We start from the raw sequence: 14,388 nt of genomic DNA, 5'->3' as shown, positions 1-14,388 counted from the left end.
GTGTATGGGGATATATACGTACTTTGTTAGTTGACTCCATGAGGATGGGGTGTTCAGGTTCAGCTAGCACCCTGCTGACATTGATTTTGACTCATGGGTAGACATTCTGGAAGATGGCCTGAGAGACCTTTGTGTCCATCTGCACCATGGACTCGGACTGGGTGCCTGACAATCAGTATCAAGGGAGTAAGGCTGCAAAATGCAATGGAGCACCTTCTTCTCAGGTACTGGTGACCAGAATGTGATATGGTGACAGTGACAGGCATGAGAGCACTACATAGAACATTAAACTGACCCTTTTCAGGTCAAAATGCGTCACTTCCTGTGCTGTTCCACCAAAGTGCACAGCACAATATGATCCCAGGAACTGAATGGTCATTTTTCACAGGGTGAAGGAATTATCTACCCATTAGCAGCTTCCTTTGACCCTTCCTGGAGAAAAAGATTGCTCCAGTGCTTTCTAGATGATTCCTGAGCATGAGCATAATTGAGAATACAGCAGCAGAATCAAATCCAGCACCTGGAATGGCAGCAGTGTCACTCAGATTGTCAGACCATTGCCAGATAGGGTAGGCTTGGCTTGGCTTGGCTTTTGATGTTTGCAGTGAGTAGAGGCACATGAGTCACCCTGGGTCTCTTAGCCATGGAAACAAAGGTCATTCCCTGGAGTGGGTTGCCAAGATAATATAAAGTTGCACACAGCTGGCCAGGCAGATCACATGGCCAGGAAGTACTTGAAAATTTTACTTTGAGAATGCTTTGAAAATTTAGCTAATGTCACTATGAAGCCATCAGAATTAGCAAGATATTTAAAATCTAAGCATCCAGAGCACAAAGACAAACCCCTACAATTTTTTCAGCCATGTTTCAAGCCACGTGACATTCAATTCAGTATTTTTCAAAATTTCACCAAACTTTATGACAAATGTGTAGAGAAGCCTCCTTTGAAGTTTCTTGCTTCACAGCAAAAGAAAAAATGTCACATAGGACCAGATAAACACTTATTCTTTCTGCCTTAAAAAGTAAAAATGGCTGGGATAATACACAGAAAGCTATAGAGAAAATACACAGAAAGCAATACAGCAGCAAACTAAAATGGATTTTGTTATCAGCAAACACTGTTAGAAGACACATAGAAAATACTGCTAAAGGCTTGAAGAGACAAGTATAAGCACAAATTACATAGTGGAAGTGGATTACTGAGTGGGTGAAAGTACAAATGTTTCTATAATGCCTCAGATTAAGGTATTTGACAAATTCTGTTTCAGTAGTGAAATAAATGAAGAGCTACCTTTTGTAAGCCACTGAAGGGAAGATTTACCACAGAAGCTGTATTCTCCACAGAAAATTATTTATTTAATAAAAATGTTTTCTGTAAGAGCTGTGCAAGTGTAAAGACCAGTGGAACAGCTGCTTTGACTGGCATAAGAGAAGGATTGGGTGGTAGGGTTTTGTAGTCATCACCACACCTGGAATTCGTTCACTGCAATATTCATAGATGAGTTATTACAGCAAAGAAACTGGAGCCAGACCTCCAAAAGGTGCTACAGGATGTCAACAATTTGATTTACTTCATAAAAACAAGAACTTGAAATATTAGAACCTTTACAATACTGTGCAATGACAGGGGAGAGATGACGAAAATCCTTTATACCTTGATTGGCTGTTGCATGCCCACCAAGCCTGTTAGCAGATATTTGAATACATCTGATAAAGACCTGCTTCAGTATTAGAAGAGGCCACAGAGATTACTCTCATAAACAAAGAAGACATGACAGTGCAAGACAGGGAGAGATTAAGGTCTAAGATATTTTAAAAAAACAAATCTAGGCATGTAAAGCAGGGCATCGGATACTGTAGTGCCCTATACACAGTTCTAGATCTGTGGATCCAGATCCACAGTTCTAGAAACCCAAGGTGACCTGCTCCATAGCTTTACAAAGCAAATCCTTCCACAAAAATGAAACCTATGTAATTGAATCTTGACCCCATTTGTATGCTTAGAACAAGCAGCTGAGACATCAACCCAGAAAACAAGATGTAAAACAGCAGAAATATAAATGTCATTAGGATACTTCTGCCCCTGAGATAAATAGGTGAGCATTGCCCATAACAACTCTTGGAATTGGCAGTGCCTGCCAGATCTGAGGCTCTCAGGAGCCCGCGAGAAGCTGAGTAATAATCACAAGCCCTTCAGTTGCAATGATGACATCTTTTGCTCTCCTTTGTCTATCAATTGCTATAATTGAATCTATGGCAGGAATTCTGGGTAATGGAATTATCTTGGCTGCCAGTTCATTGAGCTGCATTGGGAGCAAAACATGGCCCCCATATGATATGATCGTGATCTCACTGAGTTCATCTAGATTAATTTTGCAGTCATGGAATACATTGAATTTCCTAATGACTATATTTTACAAACCCTTCATTTATACCAAAAATGTGTACATAGCTTCCCAGACAATTTTTACCTTTCTGAACTACTCCAGCCTCTGGTTTGGAGCCTGGCTTAGTGTCTTCTATTGCATCAAGGTTGCCAGTTTTACACAGTCTTTCTTCATCTGGCTGAAGCTGAGAATTGCCAGGCTGATGCCCTGGATGCTGCTCACATCATGGCTCTGCTCCTTCACAGCTGCAATTCCCTTCACCTGGGATGTCTACAGTGTGCACGAGAACATCACTGCTGCTTCATCCATGACAAACTCTTCAGCAAGGAGAACCACAAAGAATGACAGACTGACTTTATTGATTTATCTCTGGAATGCAAGTACACCTTTGCCTTTAACATTGTCTGTTGTTTCAAGTGTACTGCTGATTTGGTCTCTGTGGATACACACCAGACGCATGCAAAATAATGCAAGTGGCTTCAGGGATCCCAGCTTGGAGGCCCATATGAAAGCCATCAAGTCAGTCTGCTCCTTCCTTGTCCTTTACATTACATATTTTATTTGCTTGCTTCTCATCTACTGCAGAGTTTTTTCACTTTCAAGTGATGAGGAATGCATGTGTATAGTTATATTGGCTGCCTGTCCTACAGGACACACAATGGTTTTAATTTGGAGCAATCCCAAATTTCAAGAGCTGCCAGCTAGGATTTGGGACCACATTAACTGTCCTGTCAGGTCTATATCCATATAAAAGATCATGATTTTGTCTTGACTTTCTAGTTTAGATCCAAATCAATTAAAATGAAGTTGTCAGAAATATAAAATAATAGTCACTGGAATTAATAGATTAATTAATAGGCCCTTGATCTGGAATCATGAAGAGTGCAAATTTGCTTTAGTTGGATGTGAGTCTTATTTTGAAAAATTGTACAAGTTGTCTCCTATTTGCTACACTTTCCTTGCAAATTGCCATGGTTGCTATAGAACAAGAGAAAAACAAGGCCAAGACTCAGATTCCTGTATGATTTAGTAAAGAACAAAACAGCCTTTTGATCTTCTTCTGCTCTTCCTGTAGTAATGATTGTTGTCAGCGCATTATTGTTACATCACAATTGGAGCTTCATGACCCTTTTCCAGCTGCAGGGGGAGTATATTCACTTTTAAAGAAACTGTCACTGAAAGATACATGACTTGAGCCTTGTGTTCACTATGCCCATCCTGGTTCAATGTGTATGGTTTGGATGTTGTCAATCTGTTTGAAGCAATGTACCTGTAATTGAGCTGAGTCTGTGCCTGAATTTCTTTATTCTACAAATTAATAAATACCAAGTCCAAGGATAACTTGAGATGGAGTCTTCCTTTCCCTCATGACATAATTTGTGCCACAGGTGACACCACCGGCTTCCATGAACATTTTTATGCCATTTAACAGGGATGGTATAAGTTGAGCCAATGACAATGGCACCCTGACATGCCATTGTCAGCACCATGCACTGTCACCATGCTGGTTGCCAGCCCAGCACCATGAGACACCCGTGTTGGGAGGGTTGGTCCATCCTCTGCCCTTCCCTGCTCTCCCCTCACCGGCCTTCAGGAACAAACCTCAGAGCTCTCTGACCACACCAACAGGCAGAACACGTGGGCTGTGCTCAACCCACAACCCGTGTGTGCTGTCCTGCTCAGGCCTGAGCTCTGAGGCACACGGCTGCTCAGCAGGGACACCCCAAACAGCTGCTCTCACACCATTTGGTTTAACGTTCCCTTATTCCACATTCCTCATGCACATGGGATTCAAAAGCGGGTTCTTGTGCTGTTTTCCTGCCTCTTTAAGCACATCTTCCCTCCAAAGCTTCCTTTCTATAAAATTAAACCAAATAGTTATCCAGTTCACTGACATGAATTTGGGGATCTAAGAGGGAACACTGGCAAAGATATTGGAAGGCACCTCATAGGGCCAATCTCCTGCTAGATGTTCCTTCATGCAAAGGACCACCCAACTAATTATTATCACATGAATAAAAATATCTTCAACATGCATTATATACACCATCTACTTAATCCCTGTGTTCTACTGGATAAGTTAATAAATAAATTTGATAAAAACCTGTTTTGAAAAACAAAAGTAACAGCCTCTGTATTAGTAAGAAGATGAGAATTACAGCAGTTGGGGTTCTCTGATATCACACATATTGCTTGAAAGTAGACATTTTTATATATTTGTCTATTTTTCCATAAGATGGAAATTGGTTTGATTCCTACATTTTAATTAACCATATATCAACCTGAAAAAATTTTAAAGTCATGGACTGAGACCCAGCTAAAACATATGAATGATTTGCATACACACCATTGCTAGTCAGACCCTCTTGCAGCTTGATTCAAGTCTGGTACGGGGAATCAAATCATAAAACAAACCAAATTCAAAGCTCATCTTGCTCTAACACTGCCAGAAGGACATCATGCAAATCATCTTGTACTGTACCTCTTTCATTGAGCGTCCAGGAAAAACAACTCACTAAATTTTCTACAGAACTGCTCGCATATAACAAAAAACAATAGCCAGCGTTGGAAACAAAGCCCTTTTTTTTAAAGGCACTCTTCTGGGTTTCTATAATTTAATGATGAAAATAATAATCAATAACAAAATCAGAGAAAGACAGAAGAACACATTTATTATCTTAAGCACAATCTTTTCCAAGAAAAAAATCCAAGTAATCTCATTAGAGTCCTTAGCTCAAGGCAAGAAACGCAACTATGTACATGAGAGATCACTACAGGATCCTTCTCTGATTTCCATTCCTATAAGCATGCCTGGAATTTTCATCATTGACATTCAGGACAACATGCAATGGAGTCAATTTTCAGTGCCCATCACAGCAGGATTTAAAAAAAAAAAAAAAACCTGTGTGCCAGGCTATGAATTGACATTCTGCTGAAAGTAAGGCCTTGCTTTTGGGGTTTGGCTGCCTTGTTTCAGAGCCAGCTTCCACAGTCCACCTGACTGGCCTTTTAGCAAGTTGCTGAGTGAAGCCTCAGTGGGGCTTGGAGCCCTCTACATTCAGGAGCTGCTCCTAAGCTTACTGGGTGTACCTTGGACTCTCCTTGAGCTCTGCTGCAGCTTTGCTTGGGCCTTTCCACCTGCTTGGCTCACTTGGATACTGATCCTGGCCTGCAGATTGGAATTACTGGCTTGATCCTGGGCATGTCTTTTCACTCTGGATATGGCTGGCAATCCCTGGACATGTGCCTGTCCCTAATTGTTCTCACAGAGCTTATCTACTGTCCTTGCCCACATTGTAGGTGGACTGCAGGCCTGACAGTGCCCTCACTGTCTTTGCCTTGCCTTCTGGGGATCCCTTCAACATGGGCAAAATAATTGAACTTATTTCTAATCCATAAGAGATTCCCAATCAATAACAGACTAGAGGAGTGAGAAAGAAAGAAAGAACAAAACCAGAAACCTTTTCCCCCCATCCCTGCCTCTTCACACTCCCATCTTCTCCTTCCCTGAGCGGGGCTGGGGAACAGGGAATGGGGACTGCAGGGGGAATCCTTTCCACAGGGTGCAATCTTCCAGGAACAAAGTGCTGCAGCACGGGATCCCCACAGGCTGCAGCTCCTGCCATGAACCTTCTCCATGGTGGGATCTCCACAGGATGCAGCTTCCTTCAGGGCACAATCACCTGCTGCCAAGGGGGCTCTCCTCAGGCTGCAGTGTGGATATCTGCTGCAGTGTGACCCTGCTAGCGCCTGCAGGGTCTCACTCTACATCAGCACGGTCCTCTCCAGGGAAAGCATGGCAATGTCTGCCCTGGTGCCTGGAGCATCTTGTCCCCTTCCTTCTTCACTGACCTGGCTGTCTGCAAGGCTGTTTCACTCACATTTCTCTCTCTGTCCTCTCACTCACAGTTGCTGTGCACTGGTCTTTACCCTTCCTTAAATGAGTTGTCACACAGATGTCACCGGCAGCACTGGTGGGCAGAGCCTTGGCCAATGGTCCGTCCCTTTTGGGGGTAACAGGGACTGGTTCTGTGCGACACGGGGGCACGTTCTGGTCTCTTCTCACACAAACCACCCCTGCAGCCTCCCAGCTGCCAAAACCTTGCCCCTGAACCCCACACAGATCACACAGACATTTGCTGGTTGTCTTGTGGCAAGAGGCTCAGGCTCAATGCTGAATGGGCTTTGAGTTGCCTGCTCCACAGGAAGGTGTCCCTGCCTATGGCAGGGCATTGGAACTGAATGGTCTTTAAGGCCCCCTTCAACCCAAAATTTTCTGTGATTCTGTGATTCCATGAGTGAGCTTAAAAGAGCTGAATTTAATGCGTTGAATTTAAACAGCAGCTCCACAGTTTTCTTTTACTAAAAGGGAAGTGATACATATTTGCTCACCTACCTTTTTCTTTTGGAAGTGTCTGTCTGTAGCATGCTACAGAGCTATTCCTGTCAAAAAACCAAACACACTTTTATGTTTCTTCAAGGTGAAAGTGAGATTTTAAAATGGATGAGAAAGTAACTGCTTTTCAAAAGATTTTCGTGCCAAAAATTGTGTAAGTGTGAGAACTTCAACAACTCTCATACAAGTACACTTGCAAAATTTGGAAGCCGAATGTTCTAAACTCTTTTCAAAACCTCCAAAACAAGAGCTTCTGTGAGTTTTGAATCTGTTTGGTAAACATATAGAACCAGAAGAATAGGTGAGTTGTTGGCAAGTTTTGACAAGAGGGAAATTGGCAATTTCAACTGAATTTCAACAAAGAACTTTGCCGATGTGATAGCGGGAAAGCCATTCAGAGCATGTATGAAACAAAACTGAACACAGAGCGAGGTCTCTGAATCACCGTGTCACAAAGTGATAAGCCCAGATTAAAAAACAAAAATGAAGCATATGCAATCATGTTGTTCTCACTAAAAATAATTATTAATAATATTCTTCGTGAGAAGAGAAAAAGAGTTTGTAGCAATGCTAAAGTGAAATAATCTTTAAAATATTTTTTATTTGGTCTGCAATTATGTCAATTTTTTTCTTGGTGTATATTTTCAAATAATAAGTATCTGTTCCTTATATGTCCATAATACATACAGTACACACATAAAATATATAAACAAATGTACATAAATCTGAGGTGAATGCTCATGAAGTTTTACTCCCATGAGTGCATGATCAAAAAGGCTCGATCACTCTCCTAGGCCGTCATAGATTACATTAAGCACTAGGAAATTTCAAACTACTCAAAGAAACCACCTTGAAAACATCTCAGAATTTCCCATTTGATCACTCCCTACAGCTTCTTACTGTGCTACTGACAGCTACTTGTGCCACTGTGTTTCTGAAGAGCCTTGGTGTGCTTCTTTCCGTATTCTGGGCTACCCATGAAACCCGAGTTCCAAAGCCTTTTAAGGAATCCAAGCCTCTCCACTTACTTAGAAGACCTGTATCTCCTTGCATGTGGAAAGTGTTTGAATTCACTTCTTTTAGCATATATGACAGAATTTCAAAAACATGCATATTCCACAGGGGAGCAAAATTGTGCCTCAAATAATGATTGTGACATTGCCCCTGTATGTAATGTTGTATATTCCCAGATCTTAAATTCGTTAGGCAAATTCCACATCTATTCTGGAGGCAGGTGAAAAATGTACCAGTGAGGAACTCTGTAAAATTGTTTTCATTTTCTCTGTTCTGATCTTCCCACAGAAATTTATCGTTCTCCACTGGGACACTTAGAGGAAGCATGCACTGATAATTAAAATGCTTTAAATTTTCCATAGACAAAAGAAAAACATGGTAATTGTCTTTGCAACAGTAACTTGAAAATATCTGATAAAGAGAACACCAACACAACTATTATAAAGAGGCCATGGCAACTTTGTCTCAGAAACCCTGAAGAGATAACAGTGCAACAAAGGGAGACATTAAGGCATTAGATAGAAAAGCAAATCTAGATATGGAAAGAAGTACACCAGACATTGGAGTGGAAACCCACATTTGTAAACACCACAGTTCACCTGCTCAATAGCCCTTCCAATGAATATCCTCCAACAAAAATGAAAGCTATGTAATTGAATCTTGACCCCATTTGCATGCTTAGAACAAGCAGCTGAGCTACCAACCCCCAAAACAAGATGTAAAACAGCAGAAATATAAATGTCATTAGGATACCTCTGCCCCTGAGATAAATAGGTGAGCATTGCCCATAACAGCTCCCTGGCATTGGAGTGCCTGCCAGATCTGAGGCTCTCAGGAGCCCAGGAGAAGCTGAGTAATAATCACAAGCCCTTCAGTTGCAATGATGACATCTTTTGCTCTCCTTTGTCTATCAATTGCTATAATTGAATCTATGGCAGGAATTCTGGGTAATGGAATTATCTTGGCTGCCAGTTCATTGAGCTGCATTGGGAGCAAAACATGGCCCCCATATGATATGATCGTGATCTCACTGAGTTCATCTAGATTAATTTTGCAGTCATGGAATACACTGGATTACTTCATGAATATATTTTATGAAAATTTCTTTTACAAAGAAAACCTGCTAACAGCTGCCAAGATAATGTTTACATTTCTGAGCTACTCCAGCCTCTGGTTTGGAGCCTGGCTTAGTGTCTTCTATTGCATCAAGGTTGCCAGTTTTACACAGTCTTTCTTCATCTGGCTGAAGCTGAGAATTGCCAGGCTGGTGCCCTGGATGCTGCTCACATCATGGCTCTGCTCCTTCACAGCTGCAATTTCCTTCACCTGGGATGTCTATAGTGTGCACGAGAACATCACTGCTCCGTCATCCATGACAAACTCTTCAGCATGGACAACCACAAGGAAAGACAATTTGGGTTTATTAATCCTTATCTGTAATGCTGGTATAGGTATGCCTTTAATACTGTCTGTTGTTTCAAGTGTACTGCTGATTTGGTCTCTGTGGATCCACACCAGATGCATGCAAAATAATGCAAGTGGCTTCAGGGATCCCAGCTTGGAGGCCCATATGAAAGCCATCAAGTCAGTCTGCTCCTTCCTTTTCCTTTACATTATATACTTTATTTGTGTTCTTATCATCGTATTCAATGTTTTTTCAGCTTTAAGCAATGCAGACTCAATCTGTGTTGTATTATTGGCTGCCTGCCCTACAGCACACACATTGGTCTTAATTTGGAGCAATCCCAAATTTCAACAGCTGCCACCTAGGATTTGGCACCACATTAACTGTCATGGAAGAACTGCTTGCATGTAAAAGACAGTGACTTAGCCTGGACTTTCTAGTTTAGATCCAGAACAATTAAATTGAAATCATCAGAGGGATAAATAACAGATGTTGGAATGAGTAGATTAGGGCCTTGATCAGCAGTCAATAGGAAGGTAGGAATTTGCTTTATGAAGATGTCAGTCTTGTTAAGAATAATCGTGTATGTTGCCTATTATCGGCTGTACTTTCATTGGAAATCATCACAATTTCCCTAAGAGAGCACAAAAACAAGGCCAAGACACAGACTTGTATGGAATCTCTTGAAATGATTGAGGTTAGAACACCTGATACAAATAGAATAGACCACTTTAAGCGCAGGCATGGACACATTCTGTGAACATAAGGCTTCAAAGTGGTTTCTGGTTACTAACACCTCCTAATGAGGATTCTGAGGAATTCCCAATATTTTCAGAATATCTCATTCATCATTTTCAAATCTGGTTGAATTCTAGTAAAATATTTGCTGATTCTAAAGGTGTATATAACATTCCCGAATGGTTCAGGAAGGAATGACATGGCCTTTTGAGATTCCTCCTCTTGCTGAAATAGTGACTTGTGTCACTGCATTATTGTTACATCAGAACTGGAGGTTCAGAATCCTTTCCAGCTGCAGGGGGATTTTACATACTGCTAAAGTAATTGACACAGAAACATACTGGACTAGGGTCTTGTGTTCATTAAGCTCATCCTGATTCAATGTGTCTGGTTTGGATGTTGTCGATCTGTTTGTAGCAATGTACTGTAATTGTGTTAAGTCTGTACCTGTGTTGCTTTTTTCTAAAAATTAAAATCTAACTAGTCAAAGGATATAACTTGGGGTGGAGCCTTCCTTTCCCTCATGACATAATTTGTGCCACAGGTGACACCACTGGCTTGCAGAAATATTTTCTATGCCACTTTATAGACATGCTGAAAGTTGAGCCAATGGCAATGGCACCCTGACATGCCATTGTCAGCACCATGCACTGTCACCATGCTGGTTGCCAGCCCAGCACCATGAGACACCCGTGTTGGGAGGGTTGGTCCATCCTCTGCCCTTCCCTGCTCTCCCCTCACCGGCCTTCAGGAACAAACCTCAGAGCTCTCTGACCACACCAACAGGCAGAACACGTGGGCTGTGCTCAACCCACAACCCGTGTGTGCTGTCCTGCTCAGGCCTGAGCTCTGAGGCACACGGCTGCTCAGCAGGGACACCCTGAACAGCTGCTCTCACACCATTTGGTTTAACGTTCCCTTATTCCACATTCCTCATGCACACGGGATTCAAAAGCGGGTTCTTGTGCTGTTTTCCTGCCTCTTTAAGTACATCTTTCCTCCAAAGGTTTTGTTCCCTAAAATAATATCAAAGAGTTTCCAATTCATTCACATGAATTCATGGATCTAAGAGGGAAAGCCAACAGAAATACTGGAAGGCTCCTCGTAGGGTCAGTCTCCTGGGAGACCTTTCTGTCTGTAAGTGACCAGCTAACCAACTCCGGCCATATGAAGAAAAATATCTTCAACATGCATTATATACACCAATTACTAAATCACTGTGTTCTGTTGGATAAATTATAAGTTTGACAGGGATTTGTTCTGGGAAGGAAAGTAGCAACTCCGGTATTAGTAGGAATGTGATATTTCTTGGGCTTAGGATCCTCTGAAGATATGAATCATGTCTGATTGTAGGCATTTTTCTCTTTTTTCTCTTCTCTTTGTAATATAAAGGTGGATTGGTCCACCCCAGTGGACCTACCAGTTTGCAACCTGAAGAAGTTCTGGAAGTCATGGAATCAGTCCATTCCAAAACATATGAACTTTTTTCACACACACCAATGACACATTACTGCAATAGCAGCTTGATTCAAGTCTGGTACAGTGAATCAAATCATGAAACAAACCAAACTCAAAGCTCATCTTGCTCTAACATTGCCAGAAGGACATAATGCAAATCATCTTGTCCTGTAGCTCTTTGCATTGAAGATCCAGGTAAAGCTCACAAGAATTTATAAGATGCTCACATGCAACATAAAACAATGAGGCCAACAAAACCATTTCCTATAAAAACACCTTTCCAGATTTCCAGAATTTAATGATAAAAAAAATCACCAGTGTGTAATTCAGAGGCAGAAAGAAAAAAAAACCATCCCCATTCTTGTTCTAAAGCGCAGTCTCTTCCAAGAAAAAAACAAAAACAGTAATCTGATTAGAGTCCTTAGCTCAAGGCAAGACATTCAAATATCTACATGAGAGATTACTACAGGATCCCAGGATTCTTCACTGATTTCCATTCCTATAAGCATGCCTGGAATTTTCATCATTGACATTCAGGACAACATGCAATGGAGTCAATTTTCAGTGCCCATCACAGCAGGATTTCAAAAAAAAAAACAAACCTGTGTGCCAGGCTGTACTACTTTTCTGTACATGTGTGGTCAGGGAAAGACAAAAAACGATGAATGGACATTCTGCTGAAAGTAAGGCCTTGCTTTTGGGGTTTGGCTGCCTTGTTTCAGAGCCAGCTTCCACAGTCCACCTGACTGGCCTTTTAGCAAGTTGCTGAGTGAAGCCTCAGTGGGGCTTGGAGCCCTCTACATTCAGGAGCTGCTCCTAAGCTTACTGGGTGTACCTTGGACTCTCCTTGAGCTCTGCTGCAGCTTTGCTTGGGCCTTTCCACCTGCTTGGCTCACTTGGATACTGATCCTGGCCTGCAGATTGGAATTACTGGCTTGATCCTGGGCATGTCTTTTCACTCTGGATATGGCTGGCAATCCCTGGACATGTGCCTGTCCCTAATTGTTCTCACAGAGCTTATCTACTGTCCTTGCCCACATTGTAGGTGGACTGCAGGCCTGACAGTGCCCTCACTGTCTTTGCCTTGCCTTCTGGGGATCCCTTCAACATGGGCAAAATAATTGAACTTATTTCTAATCCATAAGAGATTCCCAATCAATAACAGACTAGAGGAGTGAGAAAGAAAGAAAGAACAAAACCAGAAACCTTTTCCCCCCATCCCTGCCTCTTCACACTCCCATCTTCTCCTTCCCTGAGCGGGGCTGGGGAACAGGGAATGGGGACTGCAGGGGGAATCCTTTCCACAGGGTGCAATCTTCCAGGAACAAAGTGTTGCAGCACGGGATCCCCACAGGCTGCAGCTCCTGCCATGAACCTTCTCCATGGTGGGATCTCCACAGGATGCAGCTTCCTTCAGGGCACAATCACCTGCTGCCAAGGGGGCTCTCCTCAGGCTGCAGTGTGGATATCTGCTGCAGTGTGACCCTGCTAACGCCTGCAGGGTCTCACTCTACATCAGCACGGTCCTCTCCAGGGAAAGCATGGCAATGTCTGCCCTGGTGCCTGGAGCATCTTGTCCCCTTCCTTCTTCACTGACCTGGCTGTCTGCAAGGCTGTTTCGCTCACATTTCTCTCTCTGTCCTCTCACTCACAGTTGCTGTGCACTGGTCTTTACCCTTCCTTAAATGAGTTGTCACACAGATGTCACCGGCAGCACTGGTGGGCAGAGCCTTGGCCAATGGTCCGTCCCTTTTGGGGGTAACAGGGACTGGTTCTGTGTGACACGGGGGCACGTTCTGGTCTCTTCTCACACAAACCACCCCTGCAGCCTCCCAGCTGCCAAAACCTTGCCCCTGAACCCCACACAGATCACACAGACATTTGCTGGTTGTCTTGTGGCAAGAGGCTCAGGCTCAATGCTGAATGGGCTTTGAGTTGCCTGCTCCACAGGAAGGTGTCCCTGCCTATGGCAGGGCATTGGAACTGAATGGTCTTTAAGGCCCCCTTCAACCCAAAACTTTCTGTGATTCTGTGATTCCATGAGTGAGCTTAAAAGAGCTGAATTTAATGCGTTGAATTTAAACAGCAGCTCCACAGTTTTCTTTTACTAAAAGGGAAGTGATACATATTTGCTCACCTACCTTTTTCTTTTGGAAGTGTCTGTCTGTAGCATGCTACAGAGCTGTTCCTGTCAAAAAACCAAACACACTTTTATGTTTCTTCAAGGTGAAATTGAGATTTTAAAATGGATGAGAAAGTAACTGCTTTTCAAAAGATTTTCGTGCCAAAAATTGTATAAGTGTGAGAACTTCAACAACTCCCATACAGGTATGCTTGCAAAATTTGGACGCAGAATGTTCTAATCGATTTTTACAACTTTCTAAGGACGATCTTCTGTGAGTTTTGGACCCAGTTATTAAACCTATCAGACCAGAACAATATTTGATTGGTTTGCAAGATTTGACAGCAGGGAATTTTGATATTTACTGCCAAATTTCAACAAAGAACTTTGCAGATGTGATAGTCGGAAAGTCATGCAAACCAGTATCAAAAGAAACTGAATGTAGAGCCCGACCTTTGAATCACTGTGCCACAAATTGGTAAAAAAACCCCTAGAATCTAAGAAAGTAATGGAACATATCAGATTACATTGCTCTCACTTAAAAAAATTACTAATATTTTTAATGAGAAGAAAAAAAGAGTTTGTACCAATATTAAAATGAAATAATTTAAAAAATATTGTTCACTTTATATTAATTATTAAATTATTTATTTTGATGTGTATTATAATAATCAGTATCTGGACATAACATGCACATAACACATAGAGTCGTATATATATGAAATATATAAACAAATATACATTTATGTGAGGTGAATGGTCACAAAGTTTTACTTCTACAGGTGCATAATTAAAACAGTTTTATCACTTCCCTAGGCAATCACAGATTACCTTAAGCATTGTGAAATGCAGACAACCCAAAGAAACA

The 14,388-nt window shown here is 41.9% G+C and overlaps 2 protein-coding genes across 2 annotated transcripts; both read left to right on the top strand.

The window, feature by feature from the left end:
- Positions 1 to 2,202: 2,202 nt before the first annotated feature.
- Positions 2,203 to 3,595, top strand: LOC132070156 (taste receptor type 2 member 40-like). The gene has a single exon (XM_059466785.1). The coding sequence runs from the start codon at positions 2,203 to 2,205 to the stop codon at positions 3,136 to 3,138; it is 936 nt and encodes a 311-aa protein (XP_059322768.1). The 3' UTR covers positions 3,139 to 3,595.
- Positions 3,596 to 8,677: 5,082 nt separating this feature from the next.
- Positions 8,678 to 9,613, top strand: LOC132087576 (taste receptor type 2 member 40-like). The gene has a single exon (XM_059493934.1). It carries the CDS (start codon positions 8,678 to 8,680, stop codon positions 9,611 to 9,613), a length of 936 nt encoding a protein of 311 aa, XP_059349917.1.
- Positions 9,614 to 14,388: the final 4,775 nt, after the last annotated feature.

This window comes from Ammospiza nelsoni, chromosome 2, assembly GCF_027579445.1.
Source record: "Ammospiza nelsoni isolate bAmmNel1 chromosome 2, bAmmNel1.pri, whole genome shotgun sequence".
Lineage (NCBI taxonomy): Eukaryota > Metazoa > Chordata > Aves > Passeriformes > Passerellidae > Ammospiza > Ammospiza nelsoni.
This window is presented reverse-complemented; position numbering and strand designations above follow the sequence as displayed.

Bases quoted from the DNA above. Each gene is read 5' to 3' on its own strand.
- LOC132070156 (XM_059466785.1), top strand. From the start codon at position 2,203: ATGATGACATCTTTTGCTCTCCTTTGTCTATCAATTGCTATAATTGAA.
- LOC132087576 (XM_059493934.1), top strand. From the start codon at position 8,678: ATGATGACATCTTTTGCTCTCCTTTGTCTATCAATTGCTATAATTGAA.